We start from the raw sequence: 25,768 nt of genomic DNA, 5'->3' as shown, positions 1-25,768 counted from the left end.
GAAAGGGGAAGGGGTAGAAATGTAATGTAACAATGGTTAAGAGTGTATATTGAATAGATTGATGATGATGGGATGGTTCACGAAGACCGCGACACGTGCAGTGTCTGGTCATCGAGAAGTCAGCCGGCCTTGAATCTTGCTCTCCTCTCAGACATGGACACGTGCCCATGCCTCCGATCCCTCTTTTTCTCTATTTCCCACTTTTAATTAATTAATTAAATATCACTCTCTCTCTCCTTTCTTGCCCCCGCTTTGTTTCCGACACCCACATTCTCAAAATTATATATGTCTTCTCTTTTCTTTTTTTTTTTTCCTTAATACAAAATTTGAAAATATAATTAAAAATCAATAGTTTTTAACTAAAATAATAAAAGATCAAAGATAATGCTTTTTAGATGCAAGAAAATAATAATTAATGCATGAAATCAACCATAAAAAATACCTAGTTATGAATATTGATATTTCATTCAAACAAAATTGATCGATTAAATTACACGCAAACATAAGCATAGTGTTTAGCTCATCATTCGGGTACAAATATTTTAATTGGTTGACAAGTTGGAACATGATGAACCAAATCCCGTGCTCCTGCTCCTATCTATGAACCAAATAAAAAGTAATAAATACACTAATAATCCTTACACATTTCATAATACTTAGACTTCAAGGCTTTTTTTCTTGTCTTTCCACAAATTATAATTTAGAACAAGGTCAACCTGTAAAATCCGATATAGAATTGGGATTAATATTATTATATATGAAAGAGCTAGATTTCTCAAAATTAGAGGTAATCGACTCGTACAAACATTCATCCTTCAAATTAATCTAATGAATATACCTTGTTCGTTAAATGCATATATTATGACAAATAATTGTTTTTCTCGTTATTTTCTAAAAGAATGTTATTATTTTGCTCCACATACATATAGAAACAAATGCACATTATTGTAGCTCTAATATTTATTCAAACATAGTATTGAATAATTTATAATTAATGACTTTAATATATTGAAGATTTATATTTTTTATATGTAGAATCATAATAATTTATAAAGTTGAACAACAAAAAATCAATCAATCACGTGTGGTTTGCGATTCTATTGATGTTTTATTGTGTGAGATATTATCCGTTTTGATTTAATATGAATGTTATGAATTTATTCCAAAAAAATATCTCAATAAAGAGACTAAATTTTAAAATTGATAAATCACGCGAATTTCTCATTTACAATTAGTACCAATATTATGATAAAAAGTATTGGCCAGCAGTGGTGTATGGCTAAATAAGTAGAGGTGGCGTGTGAGTCCTTTAGGCACAGCGCCAACTCCAAAAGCTGTTTTCTCCACTTTAACAGCTTTTCCGCATCTTTCATTTTACTTTTCATATCTCTCTTTCTCACTGCATTTTTTTTTACTGTTTTTAAATATGAATTCAAGTTCATTATATGAATCAATAAAGACATATTTAAATATCATGTAATGAACTTGAATTAGTATATAAAAATAGTGAAAAAAACTACACAATACTATGCATCAGACCTAGAATGGAGGAGATTTGCGACATTAATACACAATTTTTTGTTACGACGATAATACTTTTAAGTTGATTTTATTTTATTTAAATATGATGTGTTGATTTTTATTATATGCACACAAAAATAATATGCCACGCCACGGCAATTCGTGATTAGAAAAATAAAATAAAAATAGAGCTGGCTTCGTTTTAACCGGCAACTGGCTCAGCTTGGAAATGCGAGAACAAACACACCTTAACTGAATTGGTGCTAAATCTAGCACATTATTTTAATCTAATTATTATTATTTAATGTAAATATGGGTTTTGGTATGTTATGCTGGGGGACATTAACATGATTTGGATGAGTATCATAGTCCTGGTACTCCTAGTCCTAGTACACACCACCTCCACCCATTTTCATATCCACCTCTCATCTATTATTATATTATTATATTGCATCATCCCACTTTCACATTATTATTAATCCTCCCTCTCCAATTCTCACTGTTTCCTATTTTTTTGTTTCTTTCCTTTTAATTTACACATCAGATATATAATCACAAATGTAACTTATGTTTATTCCACTAAATTGATTCTAATGGAAAAATCAGGTTGTGTGAATTATTAATAAATTCTGAATGAGACATAATATTGACGCATCATCAATTTGTATGCATTGATTTACTCTAATAATAATTGTTGAGCCAGCGTAATAGTATTTAGCTGTGAATTAATCATATATTGTTGAAGAGCTGACATGCATCCCCGGCCCGACTCGGATGCATATCCACGTTACAACCCTACAACTACTCGTAATTAATTTTGGTATGAATTGAGGATGTAGTAGTAGTAGTAGATACGGATAGGAATGTTGGCAGCTGATAGAGAGAGAGAGTGGCCAAAAATGTGGTCCAATATGAAGGGTGATTTAATTAATTTATGGTGAAAGCAAAGCTTCTCTTCATCTGATGTAGCTGCAGCCGCCCCATCCAGAAACCCGGCCCATTGCAGCTGAGCTCCTCAAAGAATTGAGATTAAGTTTTGGTAATATGAGATTAAGGCACTAATATTAATTATAATAATTGAGACAATCACAAGTTTAATATCATCATCATCATCATCATCATCTTTTAGTTTTATAATAAGTGGCGGTGATGATGGAAAGTGAAATCAGTCGGAGGGCCCGGCCCAATTCTTTCTTTCTTTTGCTGTTTTGTTTTTTGTTTGGGAGCAGAAAGAGAAAATAATATAGTATTAGTGCCTTAATAATAATTTTGTTATTATTGAAGGGAAAAAAAGAAAGAGAAAAGAAAAGAAAGTGTGTGGGTGTGAGAGAGAGAGAGAGAGCGCAATAATGGTCGGGGTCTGATGTGGTGGTAGTGGGCCATCATTTGGCATCACCAACAACCCAATGTTATTATATTTTGAAGTGGTGAAGGGGAAGGGGGAGGGGTGCAATGAGACACATCATTATTTGTACGGACAGCATTATTTTATGACTTATGAGTATGTTGTGTTATCCTTAAAAAGCCCTTTTTCCGTAGGATGGCATTAATATATTTGTAATAAGAGAAACAATCCAAACTCATCTTTATTTGTTAAAAGGATTTGTAATTTCGGCGAGTGAGCGAGCAAAGTTGCGAACTTGACATTTGGGTGGTGGAGAACACCCTTTTACTTTTTACTCCACTTTGGGGGACCTTATTTCCTTCTCTCTCTGTCTCTCTCTCTCTCTCCATATGTATATAACTTCTTCTTTTTCATGTCTCTTTGGAGCAAATCATTACCTTTTTGAAATTAAATTTGCACTATATATATATATATGTCATGCCTTACTCCTTACATTCCAATAACAACATTAAAAAAGTAGTATCTGGGAAGAATTGGATGTCGTTATTTGTCAGTTCAAACATTTTCTAGAGCTCTTTTGTTAGGTGCGTATACAATTTTTCAATAAAATAATTGATAAGCATATGAATATACCATTAATTAAATAATTCAGAACAAGAAACCAACATTAATATCTGTAATTGATCAACCGGCATGGAATGAACGGTCAAGCTTTTTGAATATAGATTATTGGTTGTAAATTCGTATATTTGATATTATAGGACAATAAATTATATCGTCCAACTAAATTAGTCACGTATTAGTTTCATTCTCATAACCTCCCTTGTTATATGACTTGGATATTTGGGTTATACCTAGAGCAAATACTATATCTTCTTTTAAGTTATAAGAGGAAAAGAAAAGGTTTTACGAGAACAATTGTGGCATATTCAATGTGTGTGTTTAAATTTAATTAATATAAAATATAAAAAGGAAGGTTGACTTGTCAGGCCTGTAACATAGGAGGCTAAAGTGGACTTGTCAGACTGTCCTGATAGATTTCCCGTAGAGAACACATTCACAAAAAGGGGAGGCTTAAGACACCCCCTACTCGCATCATGATTAAAGCCCAATAAAATATTTGGCCCAAAATATCTGCACACGTAAGAACCCACTCTCCCAAGTAGCGATTCATCAATCCAGAGATCAACAGCTACTCTGAAACCACATCAGCCCCTAGTAAGGAGGACATCCCTGATGGTTGGGATTCCTTACAGTCAAGAGAGGTTTCTCCTCAAAGCTCTAGACTCCTTGGCAGCTATGACTCCTTAGCAATTAGGAATCTCGCTGATGAAGGATCCTCAAAGCTTGGAGATAGTATTGAACAACAAGATTAACAAAATATAATAATAGATTATGGTTTATCCAAACGGCCCTTATCCATTTCTCCTTGAAAGAACCCTCCCACACCCTATAAATACAAGTTTACTCCTCTATGCGAAGGAATCTTCCTGCACTCTTTAACGTCTCTCACACATTCATGAGACCTCCCAGATCTCTCTGGATATCTCACTCACTTCCCTCACACTTTTCTTACTTTCTTAAGTATCCCTCTCACTTTCTAAACACTTTTTCAAACACTTTCTAAATATTCTCTTACCAATCCACAAGTACAATACCAAGTGTTCTTATACTTTCCACCAATTTTATTCACCATATCTCGATTTAAATTGTATTTATTTACTTTTGACTTTATTCAAATTCAAATCCAATTATAACTTGGGTGTCGGAAGTGCTAACGCTTTTTTTGCAGGTTCTCCTTCAGAATTTGCATTAACTTCGACCAAAATTTTTAGCATAGTCCATATCAAATTGGACCCAAATATTTTTTAAACACATCATAAAGGGATTGAAGGATTATCTAATTGCTTGATCTATATATGAAATATGCAATTATACATTCAGTTTGAATTTTTTTTATTTCAAAGTATGTTGTATTTTATATTATATTTTATTTGTAAGAATTATGTGTATAAAATACTTATTGTTTGTACATTTTTAAAAAATATTTTACACGTAACAATAATAAACATATAATACGAATTTATAACAACAGATCGGAATTGAAATATGGTGGGGTAGGTTCAAACCATTCTGTCTTTCAATGGAGAGTGTGACCTTAGGTAGGGTAAGAAATTTTACAAATTAATTCTCATGAAAATCTAATATGTTGGTGGTTTTTCCTTTTCAAATGGCAATACAATCTATCTTTAGGCATTAATTAAAATCACTGGAATTATTTGGGTATTGTACGATAAAATAATGAAAATAAAAGGGCAACTATCTATACAAACATGGGAAAAACATTAAGGTAAATATGTAAAAAGAGAAGGGCCAAAAATGAAAAATGAGAAAAAGAAGAAGTATGTATAATGTATGTATATGTATATGTATATGTATATATAAAGAGAAGGAACGGCGCGGTGTCTGTCCTTTCCCGATAAGCCCGGTGATGTGCTCCAATGGGATTTAAGTTTAACCCGTCGTATGATACCTTAGGGCTTTGATCCTTATTTCCCCCTCCCTCCTGAATTCCTGTCCAAAATCCAAGAATCATAACCCTAATCCTTATAACCCCAATTCCCAATCATATATAATTTACCAATTTCTTGGAATTTAAAGTGGAAGTAAGCGCAGGCAGAAAGCATTGTTTCTGAGCATTTTTACAGGGCTTTGGAGTTGGGAAAGTTGGGAGATAAGGAAGCAACTCCACTGGAATTTCGGGTAAACCCATTCATTACAAACTTCAAAGTCGCCTCATTTCATTTGCCTTCATATATTTTTACGTTCTTCAGGTAAAAGGGTTTTTCAAGTAAATATAACGCGTGTTTAGTTAGTTTGATTCAACTTTGAATACTGAATAGCGCAGCAGGTACGTAGCAGATTGTTGTGTTGTTGATATTTCCTCAAGAGCCGAATCTTGCAGTAACTCAGGTTTTAGTATGGGCATCATTAATCTGGTGCTGATTATTATGTCTTAAATGCCTACCAAAAATATATTGAAAGATTATACCGGTCAAGTTTTGGTGAGTCTTGTAATTTGATTGCCATGCATTTGTTTATGTTTTTTTGAAGTAGATTATGACAAGCTGAGAATTTCCAAGTTTCAATTTAGAGGGAGGGAGGGAGAGGAGCTCAAGGCATCACAGTTCTGGATTTGTGTTCTTTGTCGTCGTATAAGAGACTCAGTTACATATGTATGGACAACAACTTTCCTTCCTTCCTTCACCGTTCACACATAATTAAATATATTTTAGTTTTTATTTTTATCTAGTAGCTGCTTCTTGGTGTTTGGGGCGCTACTATACTTTTTTATTTATGTGTGGTTGTTTTGTAAGCAGCAGATGACAATAATGTCCTGAATTTCCAGGATCAGCTATGCTTTAATTATTCTCACCTTTCCTCTCTCTCTCTCACTCTGGGTGTCTCTGAAAATCTTAACTACCAATTAAGTCATAGTTTAGGTTGTCATTTCCTGCTAAATCTTCTTGTCTTGATTTTAAATAAATTTGTATTGTGAGGAAAAAGAAGTTAAAGTGCACATTATTCCCTTTTTTTTTTTTTCCCTTCTTTCTTAGCATCTGATTCTGCTGCTGCTCTTTTTTTGGTTGGATTATATATATATATATATGTGTGATATATGTGGTGGTGATGGTTTTTATTTTTATTTCTTTTAAATTTTTTTTGATATTTTGCTGCAGGGCTGCTGAGGTCTGAGCAAGTACACAGGCTTTGGTTTTTGCTTTTGAAAGCACTGCAAAGAGCTTCAGAAGAACACCCTACCCCCCCACCCCACCCCCTCTTCGTCTTTCTGACCTTTCTTTCTCTCTGCTATAGAACGTGATATCTCTCTCTCTCTCTCCTTTTCTTCTCTTTATATGTATATGTTTTGTATGTATATGTCACTACAAGAGCCAAAGTAGTCTGTGTAATCGTCATCAATGCAAAGGACGGTACAGTCTTCCCCACATCCACCACCCAACTGCACCGCACACCCACCCACAGTTTTCTCTCTCTCTTTCTTCCAAATATCAAAACCCTAATTTTACAAATTATTATTCAGATTCCTTTTAAATTTTCCACCTCTTTTACGTACCTTCTCCTCCCCCCCCCCCCCTCCCCCCCCCCCCCCCCTCTCCAAGCATAGACAAGAAAGGAAAAGAGCTGCTGAAAGGGGCTTGAGAAACGGCATGAAAGCGGTGGTATGGAGGTAGATGAGATTCAATGTAAGTTCCCAAGAATCAGCAATGGTAACGGAAGACTCGACTCAACTAAGTTAGGCCACAGTCAAAAAATGGATGACCAGTATCAGGATGAAGAAGAAGAAGGAGAGAACAAAAAGGGTCCCACCAACGGCGGAGTACGTGGTGGAGGCGTTGATCTTGGTGGTGGTGTAGGTAGGTTTTACGGCTGGCCTTCGTCTCGTATTGTTAGGGTTTCGCGAGCATCCGGTGGGAAAGATAGGCACAGCAAAGTTCTGACATCCAAGGGGCTAAGAGACCGACGGGTGAGGCTCTCGGTGAACACCGCTATCCAATTCTATGATCTGCAAGATCGTTTAGGGTACGATCAGCCGAGCAAGGCGGTAGAGTGGCTGCTGAAGGCGGCGGCCAGCTCTATTGCGGAGCTGCCACCGATGAGTAATCCATTCCCCGACACCCCTAAGCAGCTGAGCGATGAGAAGAGATCGAGCACCGGGGGGAGTGATCATCTCGGGTTTGACTCAGCTGAAGTGAATATGGATGGTGGTGGTGCGGATCCCAATTACTCCCACCAGCAGGTTACAAAATCTTCCGCTTGTAGTAGTACTTCTGAAACTAGTAAGGGCTCGGGGCTTTCGCTTTCCAGATCTGAAAGCAGGATCAAAGCCAGGGAGCGTGCTAAGGAAAGGGTAGCGGAGAAGGAGAAGGAGAAAGAGAACGACTCTTCTCATGTTGCTTCTTTGAACCCTATTTCTCAAACTACTTCTTTCACTGAGCTCTTGAGTGGAGGTATTAACAATGTCAATAATAGCCACCACAACACCACTACTAGTCCTAACAGCTCAGTTCATCAAAACCCCAACAGTAGTGGTGGTACCACAAATGAGTCAAATTTCTTCCTAAAATCTCCCAGGCAGTGGTCCTCTACTCCTATGGATTACTTTACTTCTGGGCTTTTAGGGCCACCGGCAGCTCGTCCTGGGCAAATGCAATTGGCAAACCCATTTGCACCGGCGGCTTCGCCACTGTTTAGTGTGACGGGGGAACACCAGCCGGAGCTCCAGCACTTCTCCTTTGTCCCAGACCACTTTGTCCCAGTTGTCAATGCTGCTGCCGGAGGGAACGGAAGCAGCAACAATAACCATCATAATGGCAGCAGTGAGTACAACCTGAACTTCACAATCTCTTCTTCTGCTAATTCATCTGGCCTTGCTGGCTTTAATAGGGGGACCCTTCAGTCCAATTCTTCTTCGCCGTCTCTGTTGCCTCACCTCCAGAGGTTTCCTGACGGATCTCCTCCAAGTTTCTTCATTGGCACCGCAGCGTCTGTGGAGAACCACCACCAGTTCCTCTCTGGATACGACGCCCGCTTGCAGCTCTGCTACGGCGATGCCCATGCTAATAATGGCGGCAGGCACTCCGGCCAGAAAGGAAAAGGAAAAAACTGAGTTCATTTAAGAGCTTCTTCCTTCGAAACCACTTCTTCGTTCCTGGTAATTTCTCATTTTGTTAATCTTTAGTTTCATAAATCATACAGCATTCTTGCCTTAATTTTTCTTGTTCTTATTTGTATTCTTGTCTAAATTCTCTTCACATGGGTTTGAGTGTTTTCCAGTGCTATGTTGCGCTTTCTTTTAGGGGTCCTTTGGTGTAGTTATCTGAACAGTTTTTAATTTTCTTGGTTTCACAAAAAGGCCTTACCATTGGGGGCATAATCATATTTTATCGACTCTCTCCACTGTGTTGTCCTTTATGATACTGGCATGGACGCCTGCGAATAGGGATCAGCTGGTTGTCTCTTTGTTTGGCTCCCTTGTTTCTAACATGTCCATGGCGGAGCCAGGTGTTGCTCTGTGAGTGAAAGGTGCGCACTTTAGCATCTGATTTTTTGTGGCTGCCGCACCATTGGTCTGTGACGGAAAAAGAGGATCTGGCGGGAGCTCAATACGTGTCACTCAGTGCATCTGCTTCTTGTTCGTCGTTACATTTCTTAATTAAGACTTCTTACTTACTGAATTTAGGTTGAGAAATTTCAAAGTAAAGATTTTTTAGGTTTCTTGCTTATAGAGTCTTCTTATACTTTCTCTTTTTGAGAACCTGAACCAAGAAATCATGAATGGATTTCCCTTTCTGCCAGGGAATACTTTTTTTCTCTTGTTATTTAATAGCAAATTTTTTCACAGATAATTTTAATGACTGAATCCTTCTTTGATTGGCTATTGTAGTTGGAATTTGTGGCTTTAATTAAATGTAAGGATTTCAAATCCCTGAAATTATTTTTTTTGAAATTTATTTGAATAATTCTATAGTGGGAAGGAACTTTGAATTCTTTACCTCTATTTTTAAATTATGATTTCTGTAATTTTAATAAATTCTAAATTCTAAATTTTTTTTATCATGGAGTCATTTGAAATACTTTATCTAAATTCTCGTCTCAAATTAAAATTCTTTCACCAAATATAGCCTTAGTTTTAAATATATGTGGTATCTGATAAATAAGCACAACAATGGGAAAAGGAGAAAGCTAAAGTTAACGGTATAAGTGTTGCATCTTTACGGTTTTATATGTATTTAAGTGATCTTAGATGGTATAATCATGAAGGGAAAGCTTTTTTTTCATATTATGTTTGGTCAATTCAAATAATTATATTGCTATATTATTATTTTTTTATTTTAACTTAATCACTTTTTTTTAGATTATATATTATTTGCATGACAATTAATTTCACTTAGTTCGTTCATTCTAATAAAGAAAATTAGGATGAGCCCTTAGATTACAAAATAATTGGGACAGTGCTACCATTGTTGAAGAAAAGAGAAAAGTATGATAATTACAATCAAGTTTGATAAATATGGATGGGTAATTCGACTAAATTGTTGAAAATAGAAATGAGAAATGGTTTGTTATTTCACACACACACACAAAAAAAAAAAAAAAAAAGTCGTGCTCTATACATAAAGGAGATTATTTACAAATAATTGAAGACATAATACAAACGACAGTGGGCAATTCTCTTGCAACATAGAGAGTTCTTGGGCGGATAGAGTGTTTTAAGTGTATCTAAAAGTGGGAGAATCTTGTCAAGTAATTGAAACGTTTTATTAAAAGGAATTAGAACGAAAGACTTATCTAATAAACATGTTTTTGTGACCATGGTCATTATATAGTAGAATCGAGTTTCTCTTCATGGTGTGAGCATTGAAGAAATCAGTGCACTTCCCTTTCTCCCATCTTATTATTTGAAGCAGTCAGATCCATAAAGAAGATGTTTTTTATGTGTTTCTTGGTTTTTGTAATTAAACTCAAGCTTGGGGGGAAATTTTTCAGAAATTTTGCATTCACTGTTTTATCATGGATTGGGTGGTTGTGGATTCTTACCCCGTCGATTTTCCCCTTTTGAGTTTAGGGGTTTTCCGTGTAAATTGTTTTACTTTTGTTTTGCTCTGCTTTTCTTGGTCTTTATTATGTTTAAACAAAATTATTTGTTATCAAGTGCTTTTTATGTTAATTGGGATGTCGTGTGATAAGTTTGAAGTTAAGTGAACCTTGTTCAGCAATGTAGTACCGAATCTATGTTGCATGAACTAGCAAGTCCAAATTAAAATATTACATGCCGTTAAAAAATAGTTCAATAACGTGATTGTTTCTGAATAAACTTTACGTATTAAGTGGTTAAGATTATTCAAAAATGTGAATTACAGCCTTTTCAACATTTCTTGATTTCTTTGAGCATAGCTAAATAAAATTTCTCATTCTCAGGGCCAATACATCCTTCATTATGTTTACCTTCTTTAGAGTTTTTTGGGCATGTCTTCTCAGGCAGAATCACAGATGAAAGAATATTCCATAAAGTTTGTCTATGAAACGATATTAATCAGTAAAGAGTTCCTTTTTGAAATGTGATATTAGCATGTAGTTCCTCTATCTGTTTAATGTGGTCCGTGTGTCATTTTTTTCTTTTGCCATGTTCTGTTTTGAAATCCCTCTATATGTTGGGGCAATATTAGTACACAAAACTATGTTTTTAATCTCATAGAATAAGGTTCAATATTTTTAGTTATCTATTTTACGAAAATTTTAAAATGGTTATAAAATTGATAAAATTCACCACATCTAGTCATCTGTTTGATGAGATTTTCAAAATTGTCTCAAAATTGAAAAAAGTCGATATATTTAGTCGCACGTTCAAATTTTTGTAAAAAAAATAGACGGTAAGAACATGGGCAATGCGCGTGTTTGATATCTTGATTGACCACACAATTGATAGACATTTGTACGGGTCATTGTTGTCTACTTTTTTACGAAAATTTGAACAAGTGACTAATTATGTTAAGTTTTTTCAATTTTGGGATCATTTTGAAAATTCGATAAAGTTGAGGACTAAAAGTATTATCTCCTGTCCTAGTGATTAAAAGTGTAAAATTCGCCAATATTAGTGTGTAGTTCCTACATCTGTATAGTGGTTTCTGTGTCTTTTCAAATTAATGCAGTGGTATTCATCGATACTATATATTAAAGGAGAGCACCTCTTTTGTGTCTCTCTTATTTTTGGTATGTTATTTTTCCTTCCCCCTTTTGCACTCACTAACTTCCTCCCCCCCCCCCCCAGAATCTACAAATAGTAAAACTTATTTTTTAAAATAGTTATTTATTTTTAGTTAATATTTTTTTCTCTTTCTCCTACCTCAAATATTTTCTTTCAAAATTATTTATCTTTTTTAATAATTATTTTTATATTATCATTTTTCCTACAACAAAAAAATTAATAAATGATATTTAATTATTTTAAATATGCCACATACAGCTAGGGTCTCTTTAGTTCTCTGAAGCTAACAGATTCATGTTTTTTACATTGCCTGTTTTAAAATTCAAGTGTTACCTGAAGCATAGTTGAAGCGTTGTTCACCCCTCCCAATGCTATTTCTCATGTCATTAATCTTCACTTTGTAGAGAAGAGACTTGTTACTTGGTATAACAATGCCTATGAGAAGTAATATTTGCTTATCTGTAGACGTCCAAGTTGGATTTGCTTGAGCTGCATTAGGTTCCAATATGCCTAGATCTATGAGATGAATTGATCAGATACCAAGATCTGTTATCCTTTTGCTTTTGTCTATGATTGCAGCTTAAAGCATTAGTGTAGTGTTCATATGCAATTCACACTCGGGGAACATAGTAAGGGATTGAAGAATTCCCCAATTCTCAGTTCTTTCATCATGGTATGAAATTACGAAGAATAGAATGATAGGACATTCTTCCATTGCGGCACAGCTGCCATTATGGTTGTGATTTCTTATTACCTTATAATCCAGACAGCCTATGTTGGGATTGTTCAGAGGATTCTGGCCTAGCAGCAGTGATTTTCTTCCCTGCTCAATCATGCTATGTTCAAACTTTTGGTAGATATATCTGATTTTGTGTTGATTTGAAAGAAGTGTTAACTGCTCTTTATTGCTTCGACATATTAAGGTGGTGTACTCTTGACAAAGCTTGAACATTTTCCATTCAAGCTTTCAGCGCAGGAGCTTAATAACTCAACCCGTGTTGGTGCAGGTAACTGAAGATGTGAAGTAGCAGCAGTGCCTGAGCAAAACATTGCGTTTCTTCACCTGCCCTTTTATGCTTTTTGTCGTGCGTCAGAGTTTCTTATTACTTATGATTCAAGTAATTTTACGAGCACTCTTCTTAATTTGCTTGGGGTTTATTATAAACTGTGGGAGCCGGCAGGCGGTCATGTGTGTTTGATGAGAGATATTGTGTGATTGATTGAGATGTTCAATTTATGCCCGTCCAATTCTTGTTCTGCTCTGCACAACTGTTGATATAATTGAGTCAAGAGAACCTTTGTGATTAAACTGGATGGATGAAGCTGAATCACATTCTAAGTTTGTGCTACTAACCGTAGTACACAACAGTACTACTTTCTCATAATTTCTTCAGCTGTATTTTCATTTGCCATGGTTGATTAGTTTAACATAGAAGTTCCTGTTGAGCAATAATAACTTAAATATCTTGACTTGCCTGTTTTTCTTTTTATTATTCTCGACCATCTTCCATGGGCCTTTCGGAGACTGTTAACTGTTTTGGTAGGAGATCAGATGCAAATGACAGTCCAAAGAAGCATCATGCATGTCCTTGCAGTACACTACAGCCCAGGCAAGTCAAAAAGGAAACAGAAAGGTGGATGAAATTCAGTAACGGACACTATCAGCTGGAATTTAGAAGGAAGATATGATGGAATTGGATGAAGCAAAGGATATCATGGATTTATTTAATGAAAGAAGTCGTGAACCACAGCCAGTTGCCACAAAGTTGAAGGAACTTTCTTTGGAGGAAATCAGGTGGGACACGCTATTTATTGTCATCTATGATGATCAATTTTCATGCAAGCTCTTAATTGACATAATAAAGTAAGGTCAGCCAAGGACACGATGATGGCGCTATAATAATTAAGGGCACTTATTCAGATTTCACCAATCGCTATTACATAAAGCTTACAACTGCACAGCACATCTAAAAAATATCTGGGTGTGCAAAATATCCAAGCGTGAGGGAGAGCAGGAACCTAGAGCTTATTGCTAAATCAGTAGTGCATCATGCAGAAGGTTTTCTACACTTGAAAAGACGGATTCTGGAACCCACCAGAAGAATTGGGTTTAATACACAAAAAGCAAATTGCTCCTAGTCTATCTCTACCCAAAATCTGCCGACATATGAAATCATTATGCCTAAACACACCATGCTCAAACAGAGAAACAATCTTTATCTGAGCATGAACGGAGAGCAATCAACACCACATACAAGATGAAGATAAAATCCTCATTTATAGAAAGTTTAGCCGTTATCACATTTATTTATGGCAGTAAATCAGCTAATATAATATGCTGATGAGATCTTGAATCTTTAAACGGACAGCGCATAAGCATAGAACCTTTATACCTACAATATTCACAGATAGATAACTAACAAAGGCAGCTGACCGCAAAGTCAAAGGCCCAGAATGCTTACAACATAACCAGTTGCATAGCATGCCCTCTAAAAGCATGTGCTTGAGTTCCAAATCAAGGCAGATGCATATCATCATTAGTCTGACCGCAGAAAGCAGACAGTTTAAGCTCATAATCAATCAACAGCTGACAACAGAGTCATAAACGGAAGCAATATAAACTTCCCCAGCCACTCGCATGTAACCTACTGTGCTCAAGACAAAACTTTGTACCCTGCTTCTCCAAACTAGTTTATATTCTCCTTCCTTAAAAGGACCAAGGCCTGGTTTTTTCCTGGAAAACTGATGGCAACGAATAATGTCATTAGCAAACAAATCAGAAATGGAATTAAAGGAGGATAAGCTAAAAAGAAATACTAATATTGCAGGGCCGGACATGCTGCAGATTGCTTTGCCAAAACTAGTATGTTCGACGCAAATAAACACAAACAACCCTTCTTTGTAGGCAAAAGTATGGTAATACAAATAAAAGATCATGCATAATGGTAAAACAAGCTTATGACGGTTAATTGAGGCACATAGAAGGCCCCAAAAAGGTAGCTCTATTCAAATTAATTCCTTTAATAATGGTTCCGGCAATGATCATGATCAGAAAGCATTCTTTCACACTAAGGTAGGTAATGGCTATATCAAAGCAGTTTTTGCCATGGCTATGAGATTCCATGGTGGATAACCTAATTTCTTGCAATTGATTTTTGTTTAACCATGGTTAATAATAATTAGTTACCACAGTTTCAGTCCATAGTCAATAAAATTGTAGCCAATGGTCAATTTTCTTTTATTGAACCCAAGTGTGGCGCAACAACCATGTTGTTCAACAAGACATGGTAGTTGCCAAGAAATAAACATGAAGGTGACTCAACAAAGTAACACGAAATGTGCAAAACGCAAGGGGTATCTTAGGTTAATATAAATCAAAATATCATTATGGATAGAACTAACAAAACTAACTCAGAAGACGACGGACAGGATACAAGATTAAAGGCCAACACATCTGTATTCAACCTATCGTAATAAATTCCTCCACAGAAGGCGAGCATACTATTGGGAAATAAAAGATTAAAGACTAATGGTGAACCTACAAATAAAAGAAAACATGAACATGCATGAGATACTTTGGCAGAATCAGGATATCATTAACAACGAAACTGATACAACTAAGAAGATGACAGATAGAACATACAATCCCAGGCCAATAGCCTTGATCTCAATCTGTCGTCATAAATTTGTCTGCAGAATGCATGCGGAAGCATCTTACAGATGGTTTGGGATGGCGTAGGCAATCTTAAGCCAAAATTATGTCTTATAGTAACGAGGAGCTTAATGGACCAAAAACCCACCTCATGATTTCAGGCAAACATAAACATATAACCTCAACAATACAGAAAGATTAGCCATCTTATTACTAAAACAGTAAAACAGTGACCGTAAAGTGAATAGACAAACAACACTTACGAATGCGTCATATCAAAGACCATGAAGGAAACAATCATATGAAATTTGGCTTAACAAGAGCAATGCTTACATTCAATCACAGATCTTAAAACCAATCAGAACTTGTTAAAAGGATTAGCAGCAAAAAAGGAAATTACCTCAAACATCTCTCCATAAATTCTTAGTCGAACCCCATCCCCATCTAAAAGGAGTTCATTTCCAAACAATAAGTCCTCCTCTTCACCAACATCCTCGCAGCAGTCCCAAATGGCTCCTCAAATGCCGAAGCAATCCAATTCCCTTCCGAACCCACCATGTCCTTCTTCGGCTGCTCACTGGGCTTGATTGCAACCAATGTGGCCCCTTTTAACACCAACCCATTTGGCAACTCCAGATGGGGCGCATACCACAATCGCATATTCAGAGCCGGGACAAGAGTCCTCTTTGCTGCCGACGAGGGCGACAAAGGCTTCACTCTAAGCTCCTCCAACTGTTCTTTATTCATAGACAAAACCCCCTGCCCATCCGAATCGGTCAACACCAAGTTCTCCAGCGTCTTATGCTCTGCTATTATAGGCTGCAGCAGATAGTGCCTCGCTGAGGCTGCGATCAATGAGCTAATGGTCCACACAACGCGCAATTTCAAGCCCCCATTTGTGTAAAATGACTCGGGTATGCTCCCATTATCATTCTCCACTCCGTTATTGTTATTACTACTACTGTTATCATTGTTCACACTATCGTAATTATTGCATGTGCCCAAACAATCATAGTCACTGTCCATCTTCTGAACAACACTTGAAGCTCCAAGAATAACACAATTATCAAGCGTCGATCCAAACTGCGCCTTCCACTTAAGCAAAACACCCTCATCAATTCCCAACTCCCCGCTCGGAAGTTCTATCCTGAGGAGCTTGATTTCGTTAAAGTTCTTCAAGACTTGAGTGGGTGAATGATGGGTGACGCTGTTTTGCTCAGTTTCAAAGTCGAAATCTTCAGAAAGAGAAGGAATGCGACGGCTTGAAGGACTGATGAGCTGAGAGAGGGATTGCAAGGGTTTGAAGAGTCCAGAAAACAAAATTCTGAAGAGGGAGGAGATAGGGTGCCGGGACTTGTCAGAGGCGGCTGAAGCCGCGGCGGAGGAAGAAGAGGTGGCGGAGGGATCTTCGTCGGATATAACACAGTCGACACGGACTATGACGTTGTCGACTTGGGGAACGAGAGAGTGGAATCGCCTGGAAACAACACAACACCGGCCCAAGGCTTTGACGTCGCCGATTTTGTTGAAGATCAAGAGGATGACGGAGTCGGGAAGACGGTCGAAGTGGTCGATGGGTTCGGGGTGGATTCTGCTGCCCAGATCTGCCCGAATCGAACCCATTTGCAGCAACAACTGGGAATTGCTTGTATGAGCGTACAATATTTCAAATGATGTTGTAGCAAGTAGGGTAGGAAACAATAAGTGGGTTTTCAAGCAAGATCTAAGCGAAAGAAACACAGCTGAAGAAAGTATGGATCTGAAGATAAAAGCAATTCATGGGAGAGAGATTCTTAATTCTTGCTTGGGGTGGGTAGGGGAATTGGGGCGGGGGAGGAGGGGGTGGGGGACGAAGGAGGAAAATGGAGGTGTGGAGCCTGCTGAGGAGAAGAAGAAGGGATTATTATTAATATTAATATAAATATTATTATGGAAGCTAGGCTCTGTGTTTTTATGCTTTCTAGCGTCGCAAGACACGCGATGCGGAACGGAGTGCCGAAAACGGCGTTATGCTCTGCCGTTTCCTACACCATATTCTTTCCTCCATCCCCATTCATTGTGCTATTTATTCTTTTTATGGTTGGAATCTATTTTCTTTGAAATATTTCATAAGTCATTGTCAAGAGTCTCAAAAATAATAATTGAAAAATAAAATATAGTTTGATATATTTATTTATGTAGATAAAAAGAAAAATGGTGTGGAAGAATGGTAGTCACAATGGGGGGATTGAGAGAGAGTGGCGGGGGGGGTTGGGGGAGGGTCTCCTCACCTACCTAACCAATCATTTCATCCAACTCTCTATCTTATTGCTTATGAAGAGCTTCTACTACGTACTATAACTAGCTCATCACTTACATTAAATTACATGTACTCATCCCATTAATTACAAACTCATATTTTAACTCATTCCCTATTGCTTTGCTTACACTTTACTCTTCCTTACCATTTTAATTACTATAAATTATTATTAAAGAATAAAAATAAAGGAACTGATGTTTTAATGGGCAAGTTGGACGTCTGCATCCAAAACTTGTCCAAATGCCAACCAGTTTTTCGCAACGGAAAATGTTTGTACCAACTGAAATATGTAATAATAATTTATCCAATGGAAGGAATATGAAATCAGATAAATGTCCGTATGCATTATTTTGTTTCTAGACATTCTTAATTTTTTTTATTTTTATTTTTTTTGGGGACAGATCAATCTTATAATTGTACTAAAGTGCATTATTGTCTTGATCATACATCAAGTACAAGTTGTCACAAATCAGCTCTTCCATGAATATATTTCTGTTTCTTGATCTACAAACGAAGTTGCTTCGATGGGAACTAAGTATGATAATCGAATCATTAGTGATCACATGCATGCTATCAAACTCTTCATTAATCATAACGTTGAGATGGCATATTTAATACATTCCTAATCTAAATCTGCAAATATAAGCAATCCATCTACTTTCATAACAATTTATTGTATTGATTTGAAATTATTTAATACCTACATCTGATTAATTTTGATATCTTAATATATCAAATGATATAATTAAAAAGAGAGAGAGAGAGAGAGAAACGACGATCACCGAACCGCACGAACTAGAGTTGGATGGCTGAAGATATTGATGATGATGAAGATGGTGATTAAATTAAATGAATTTGTCAAGAATTAATTATTATATATAATGAAGGTTCAATTATGATGAATCTGGTCGTCATGTCACATGATTATTTATTTATATATATAAAATACAGGTGTATAATAATAATAATAATAATATATCTACATAATATTATGATAGATGGAAATTGTGGATGTAGATGAAAATGTTAATATTGTGGTAAGAGTTATAAGGCATGTGGAAATGTGGGAAGCAGCATAGCACAGATGTAGGACAGTTGTTTTGTTGTGTAATAAAAAATAAAAGACGATTGAATCCACCCGCACGTTACGCCATGTCTTCATGTTTTCTGTCTTCTCTTTTACTACTTAGAAAGATCCAAAAATTTCACAGTTTTCACATTAAGATTTAATTGTGGGCCGTGCATTCCGTACTCATAAATAGAATCAACATCGCATCGCTCCATCCATCTCTATTTCTATACTAAAACTCATCTACATCTATTCTATGATCTCTACCCATTCTACCCCCACCCCTCTCCAATCGATATTATTGACCTCTTATGCTTTTTAAACGTTCATGCAAAGGCCAAAATTACTGATTGAACCCTGATCGTCCAAAAGTCAACTAAAGGGTATTTTAGGCATCACACCACAAATCAGCCGCATTTATGTTTTCTGATATTTATTCATTATTATTAAGTGAAACAATTAAATCATGAGTTAAAATTTCATCATCTAATTGGTCTACGCCAACCCAAAACAAAAATAAAAGGGACGCCTTATCTAATTGTGTTCCTCAAAAGAATACCATCTTTTTGGTTTATAATTAATTTTAATAACAACAATAAAAGTGAGACTTTTGGAATTGATAACATACACATGAGATGAGGACCACCCCATCCCCACTACCATAGCCCATCGAAAGGAGACAATATGTCCCTCTCAAACCCCACCATTCCCCTCACCTTTTTTTTCTTTTTCTTTCTCCCTCTCTTTTTTCTTTTTAAATTTTATTGACATTCCTAACCTAGATTCAATTACATAAATATTTTTTATTTTTTTAAAAATTATAAATACATCCCGTAGAATTATAACTGTAACTACAATACAGTCTTTACTAATAACGAAACTTTACACAAATATCCCTTTAGTATATTGCACTAACACCCCCTTCAAGGGATAATTTTATAAAGCGCATAGAATGTTTGTGTAATCTAACCTTTATGGTATTCATATAATTACACATAATCTTAAGAAATATCAAAGTGATATATCCTACTATTTTCTTTATCTCTCTAATAATAAAACCAATAATATCAAATATTTCAATTTCATGCAAACATAATTAAAAGTTGGTGTCTAGATGGGGACTCTGGTCCTAATAACAATAATAATAATAATCAATTGTTAAAGGCAGAAAAGACCAAAATTTGAGCATGGGATGGACGACGAATACGACATATTTAAGCTGTGTTTAAATCTTGGATTCTACTCATCAATCAATATCGCCCATCCTCAATTGCCCTTATAATTCTAACACATTCGACAAGGCCAACCATAATTGATAACGACACTTCATATATATATATATATATATATTCATCCACCATACCATAGTTAACATATTTCTTCCGCCACCTTATGCTAATACTACTACTGTATCGAATTCAATCATTCACATAATATAAGGCCGCTTTCATTTAAACCCATAAGAAAAAAATAAATTAAAAGTTACGGCGTATTTCACGCAGACACGATATTTTGAGAATATATAAATATAATGACGGAAGGTATGTGCAGATATACTATATTCTAGTCAAGGTCATATCATAAAAAATATTCAAGGGGTAAATCATGTAATATATACTTATCCTTATCCAGCCTGACTCAAGATTCGAGTGTGTGACATGGAAACTAATCTTTGATTTTATAAATGCTAAAACTAAGTACGTGCAAGGAAGGTCTAATGTCACGTTAATACAATATCTCGACGAGACAACTAAGCCATTCACCGCACAAACAATAGCAATCAACTTCACTTTCAGGCATCCAATATTCGGACAGTAGAACTTAAGCAAATATCTAGAGAAAAAAACTCCAAGTTCAAAATTTGGCTATCATTATTGGTGAAACAATACAATTATGAAGTCCAGCTAAGGTCCTTAAAGAACACCTAAACCAGGTCCCATTTCATTCTTAAAAACTCTTCTTGAGCTATTATAGGTTACGCCGCATCTGACTCTTTAATGTTAGGAAAGGGGAGATGCTATTCTTACAATATAATTTCGTAGCTAACAAAGTTGTAGCATTATTGTGTCTCCACCTTGTCTCCCTATTATTTATGAGAAAAATATTATGCCACATCATATGTAAGTTGAGAAAAACCTTACACACTACATTATCTGTCACCATAAAGACAAAATCCATTGGAGATACCGGGTTCGCCTAGGGCCCCCGCTCGATCATGTCACTTAATTCTATCTTCTATTGCAGATCTAGATCTCAAAGGGTAATACAACTAACAAAAGAAGCAAGTATCTGACACCAAACATACGTGCGAAAAGCAGTAAGCTCTTCGGGTTAATTAATTTAAGGTACTGGGGCAAGGAAACGGGATTGACTCGAATAGTTATCCTGATTTATATTAGAGCAGTTATGAAGAAGCATACAAGTTGCGCCCACATCGATCACACGCGTCAACAGCTGCATGGGAGGTAGTATTTTCTGGCTTCTCTTTCTTCATCTTCAATAGATCAAGTTCCAGAACAGCCTGCAGAGCTTTTGATCCTTCATGGAGCTCATCCAGACTGATAGAAAACATGTGGAGAATTAGTTATCTGCGATGAGTAACGTAAAAATAAAACAATTTTTTTCACATTTAGCCCTACATGATGTATCCACCTCAAAATTAAATAAAAAAGTTAACCCTGAATTACAGACGATTGGTGTACCTTATTGATAGGGGAGGAGTTAATCGAATAATAGAATCATGGGTAGGCTTTGCAAGAACTCCTCTCTCTTTCAGCCTCAGGCATATGTCATACGCAGTCACGGGGGACAAAGCTTTGCTATTAAGCTCCACAGCGTTGAACAAACCTTTACCTCTTACCTCCTTTATGAGGTTCGGAAATTGCCGCTGAACCTTCACAAGTTGTTCCCTGAGCTCCTCTCCCAGTTGGGCAGATCTACCATGAAATTACATATTCAAGACACCCTTAATTCTAAAACTCGATCGCCAATGTAAGAATAACATTGGGCATAGAAAACAACTCAAAAAACCTCATTAATATTTTCACCCAAGTTCTTATCCTTACTGCATAACTAATAGATTTATGCTACACCAAGTGAACATGACAAATTCCAGAGAATTAGACATAACCAGACTCATGCAACTCCATGTTAAAGAATTGTGAAAAAGATACAATACCTTTCAGCCAATCTCTCATCTCTTATCACATCTAATGACGCAACGGCAACAGCACTGGCCAATGGATTCCCTCCAAAGGTGCTGCATAATGCCTCAACAGTAAGGAATGTAAAATCACAATATAGATATCAACATATTAAAAGCAGAAGGATTATTATATGAAAAAAGTGGATGATAAACTTAACACAACTAGAACATTGCATGGCCATTTCATTTCCTTTGAGATGGAAATGATTGTCTTATTTCAGAAAATTCTTGAGGAGCTGCATATTGTAGAATTCACTGCAGGACCTAAACTTGTGTCGTGCAAGGTGGTAATAACAGGCTTCAAAATTACTAACCTTCCGTGCTCTCCAGGCTGTATGCAGAGCATAACATCTTTGTCTGCAAGAACAGCACTCACTGGCAACACTCCGCCACCCAAAGCTTTTCCTAATATCTTAACAAGGCAACAATCAGAGAGGTCAGTCCAATGGATGGAAGTGCATTCTAATGGTCACTGATCATACAGTCAACACTACGTAATACACCTAGTGATCTACATTTATGAACAAAAATTCAAAACTCCAATAAAAACTCGAGCTTATTTCAGATGGAAATCAAAATGAACTTCTTGGCCAAACCATAGATCCCTTCAAACTCAAAATTTTCTGCATTCTATGTTTCCAAACCAAAAGTAATGCAAATTTACATGTCCTCGTTGAAAAGTTTTAGCTTGTTTACAACTATTCCCAGGAGGCATGGGTCACATACCATTTCGAAGAATCAGATTAATATGGCATTCATACAGGACTAATATGCGATTTTTTCAGTTTATGTAGAAAATTTCAGGATCAAGCACAGGACACGTCCTTACTACAACATCAGGGCGGACATTTTCCCAATCACAAGCCAGCATTCTTCCAGAACGTGCTAATCCACTTTGTATCTCATCAGCAATCATTAGAATGTTATATTTTGAGCAAAGATCTCTGACAGCTTGTAGATAACCATCCGGAGGAATAATAACCTAGAAAATATTAGAATGTCGTCAACCTCAAAATCATTTAACAGAAATAATATTTTAGTAGGAAAAAATCAAGTAGAACCATATACATAGAGGTCTACCCCTACATGCCTCTAAATTCTGTAAACATGGAGTCACAGTTAATAAGATATCAGTACATGACGAACCATACAAAAGGCTTTGTCTTGCCTATACCACTATATGGTGCCTCTACAAATTGGACTCATTAGGACAATGAAGTGTGATGTTCACATGGTGGCGCTGCTGATTTTTGTACAAGCAACAAGTGAACAAGGTAAATCTCCTACATTGCTCAAATAATCAGAAATTATGATAATGATGACAAACAATTTTCACATACATCCACTCTAAACAGGGACCAAGGCTAACCTCCAGGAACACTCAACTGATTACAATTATGACGGTGACCACAAAACAAGATTCACATACAGGATATATCCAAAAACAAGTCCAATCCTTGAAACATACATACCCCTGCTTCCCCTTGGATAGGTTCAAACAGAAAACCAGCGATTTGGTCCCCTTTTTCTGGTCACCATAAAGTAAAATGGATTAGTTCACATCAGTAACAATTAAATTTAATGCATTTTTTGTGGTCCTAGGAGAGACGATATCCGAATGTGCTACTCCAACAGTTCTACTAGTTGCGGATTTTAACTAGTATATTCATGGTAAAAAATTTGGAAAACCTTTAAATATTTTCTCAAGTGCTGCCTGGTCACCAAAATCAACTTTGAGATGGCCTGGCAACAAAGGCCAAAATCCACGTGTTGCCTCATTGTCACAGCTCATAGAAATAGCAGCTAATGTGCGACCATGAAAGCAGCCACAACATGAAACAATTATAGCCTGCCATGACCAAATGATTAAAATAAATAGCAGTTAAGAAATCTATGTGACAATCTGTATTGAAGACAAAGTTTGTAACTCAATCACTACGGAAGTATAATTTCAAAATTTGAGTCAGAACTTCAGACAAGCATTTAATTGTAATGCAACAATAGTTGCATTTAGTTTACTGTTATATTATATGGCACCTGAGAGTAAGAGTATGTGCAGAACATTACTGAAGATTAATGATTAAATGCCTACCATGTATCAGGCTGAGATGCTTACGGACAAGGACTTATAGGAGATAATGTTTCTGAAGGTGTAGGTCCATATACAATTAGGTATGTGTATGTTTCTTTTATTTTTTCACTTTTTCCAACTTGATTTTTGAAGAATGGATTACAACTTGCACCCACTCATAAATCATCAAGTAAGAATGAGGACTAGCTGTGGAATGTCAATATTTAACACACAAAAAGAACTGGCATTAATAAAAAACTGTATGTTGAGTAGCAAACATCAGAAACTTCACCTAATTATGTTCTAGTTGTTGTAGTACTCACTAGGCCAAATTGGTATCCAAAAGGTATTATCAAGTAGAGCACTCATGAGTCATGATTAGTCATTACCAATTCCTCGTATTAGGAATCCATAGGCAATTTCTAGGTTTCAAAACATTTAACTAGAAACCCATTCAATGTTTTCTTATGGATCAATCTGCTTTTTATTTTTGAGAAGATACCAACTGAAACCATTCTTAAGTTTCTAAGGTATAGATATCATACTCCGTGATGACGACTCCGGTTCTCATACTTTGGAATTGTAAGTCTGCCTATGCAAAAGATATTATGAAGTTTCCTTTTAAGAATGAACATCATACACCAGAGTTCCATACCTCATCTCTTGGGATTTTTTTCTTAAGATAGCCCCATTTTCTAGCCAACTTCATCGCTGTTTCTACGCCTTCAGCACCTGTATTCATTGGCAATACCATGTCATATCCAAACATGCTGGTCAGGCGTTCTGCAAATACTGGAAATCTGTCATTATAAAAGGCTCTCGAGCTCAGCGTAAGTTTTTGAGCCTGTTCAACCAATGCTTTCATGATCCTGGGATGGCAATGACCCTGCAGCAACATCTTTGGTTTAGTAGTTGCCAATCAATTGATAGCATTTAACATGGACTATATGATCATAGTATTACAGGATAAACCAATTAATATAACTGAGCGACTTTTGAGCCCGGCAACAGAATGCACTCAGACAAGGAAGCTGATTGCAGCAATATAACAAAGAACATCTTTCAGGCATAAATAAGAGATTAGAAAATAAAAAAATAAGGGTTACTGGCTAAGATCGAGTGTTGATCCAAGATAAACAGAGCAAGGAACCACAAGAAGAACCAATCACCAGTCTTTATTACCTGATTAACAGCAGAATAAGCTGAGAGGAAGTCTACATACTTGTTGCCTTCTGGATCCCAGATAGATGATCCTTTAGCTTGAGAAAAGACAATAGGTATAGGATGATAACTGCAAAATAGCCAATTGTGTAACTATTTTCCTCCTTAAGACTACAGGAGCATTATAAATATCCACGTCCAGAGCTTTTGATGTTAAGATCATGAATATTATATTTTCTTAAGTTACCATCACATGTCATCTCATTCGAGTTCAAAAGTTCAGTATAATATTTTGCATTTTGAAGAAAGGAATGAATAAGCACCCAAAAAGTATGAGAATTTACCAGGAGAAAGAACTCCCGTCCTCTGGTAATAAATTAATTATGTTCAGATTTCAATCAAGAATATTGCAACAGGACAGCTACTAGAAGACAATCCTATGAGACACACAATGATAATCAGAAGTCTTGTATGATGAAGCAGCAGAGTATCAAGATTCTCTATCTCCTTACAAGAAAACCCCCCATGCAGGCAAATTCTTCTCTATGACTTGTTAACCAAAATTATCCTAAATGCATATTAAGTCAATATAGGAAGGAAAAAGAGAGACAGAGAGAGAACAGTTCTGATCATTTCAAAAGAATAAAAATCGAAAAA

At 36.2% G+C, this 25,768-nt stretch overlaps 3 protein-coding genes across 5 annotated transcripts in view; 1 reads left to right on the top strand and 2 right to left on the bottom strand.

Annotated features, from left to right (window-relative positions):
- On the top strand, positions 5,319-13,059 carry LOC105175742 (transcription factor TCP2-like). Of its 3 annotated transcripts, XM_011098297.2 has the most exons (4): positions 5,319-5,629; positions 5,984-6,102; positions 6,607-8,600; positions 12,662-13,059. In XM_011098297.2, the coding sequence occupies exon 3, from the start codon at positions 7,110-7,112 to the stop codon at positions 8,553-8,555; it is 1,446 nt and encodes a 481-aa protein (XP_011096599.1). In that variant the 5' UTR covers positions 5,319-5,629; positions 5,984-6,102; positions 6,607-7,109; the 3' UTR covers positions 8,556-8,600; positions 12,662-13,059. The 3 variants fall into 3 exon arrangements, with proteins under 3 accessions (XP_011096599.1, XP_011096600.1, XP_020554008.1); XM_011098298.2 differs by lacking the exon at positions 5,984-6,102; XM_020698349.1 differs by lacking the exons at positions 5,319-5,629; positions 5,984-6,102 and adding an exon at positions 6,263-6,369.
- LOC105175743 (F-box protein At4g18380-like) lies at positions 13,909-17,110 on the bottom strand. Its single transcript, XM_011098299.2, has 2 exons — positions 15,707-17,110; positions 13,909-14,396 (listed from the first exon to the last, which is right to left on the bottom strand). Exon 1 carries the CDS (start codon positions 16,927-16,929, stop codon positions 15,751-15,753), a length of 1,179 nt encoding a protein of 392 aa, XP_011096601.1. The 5' UTR covers positions 16,930-17,110; the 3' UTR covers positions 13,909-14,396; positions 15,707-15,750.
- LOC105175741 (ornithine aminotransferase, mitochondrial) overlaps positions 20,796-25,768 on the bottom strand; it is a 5,708-nt gene continuing 735 nt past the window's right edge. Inside the window, exons 2-10 of the mRNA XM_011098295.2 lie at positions 25,133-25,260; positions 24,606-24,836; positions 23,569-23,728; positions 23,352-23,407; positions 22,709-22,861; positions 22,194-22,291; positions 21,853-21,933; positions 21,377-21,610; positions 20,796-21,232 (exon numbers count right to left, since the gene is read on the bottom strand). Of these exons, the coding sequence (XP_011096597.1) occupies positions 21,079-21,232; positions 21,377-21,610; positions 21,853-21,933; positions 22,194-22,291; positions 22,709-22,861; positions 23,352-23,407; positions 23,569-23,728; positions 24,606-24,836; positions 25,133-25,260 (1,295 nt within the window). The 3' untranslated portion in view covers positions 20,796-21,078. The remainder of the gene's footprint in view (positions 21,233-21,376; positions 21,611-21,852; positions 21,934-22,193; positions 22,292-22,708; positions 22,862-23,351; positions 23,408-23,568; positions 23,729-24,605; positions 24,837-25,132; positions 25,261-25,768) is intronic.

Source organism: Sesamum indicum, linkage group LG12 (genome assembly GCF_000512975.1).
Source record: "Sesamum indicum cultivar Zhongzhi No. 13 linkage group LG12, S_indicum_v1.0, whole genome shotgun sequence".
Lineage (NCBI taxonomy): Eukaryota > Viridiplantae > Streptophyta > Magnoliopsida > Lamiales > Pedaliaceae > Sesamum > Sesamum indicum.
This window is presented reverse-complemented; position numbering and strand designations above follow the sequence as displayed.

What these genes read in the sequence shown, in the direction of transcription:
- LOC105175742 (XM_011098298.2), top strand. Translation starts at nt 7,110, where the DNA reads ATGGAGGTAGATGAGATTCAATGTAAGTTCCCAAGAATCAGCAATGGT.
- LOC105175743 (XM_011098299.2), bottom strand. Translation starts at nt 16,929, where the DNA reads ATGGGTTCGATTCGGGCAGATCTGGGCAGCAGAATCCACCCCGAACCC.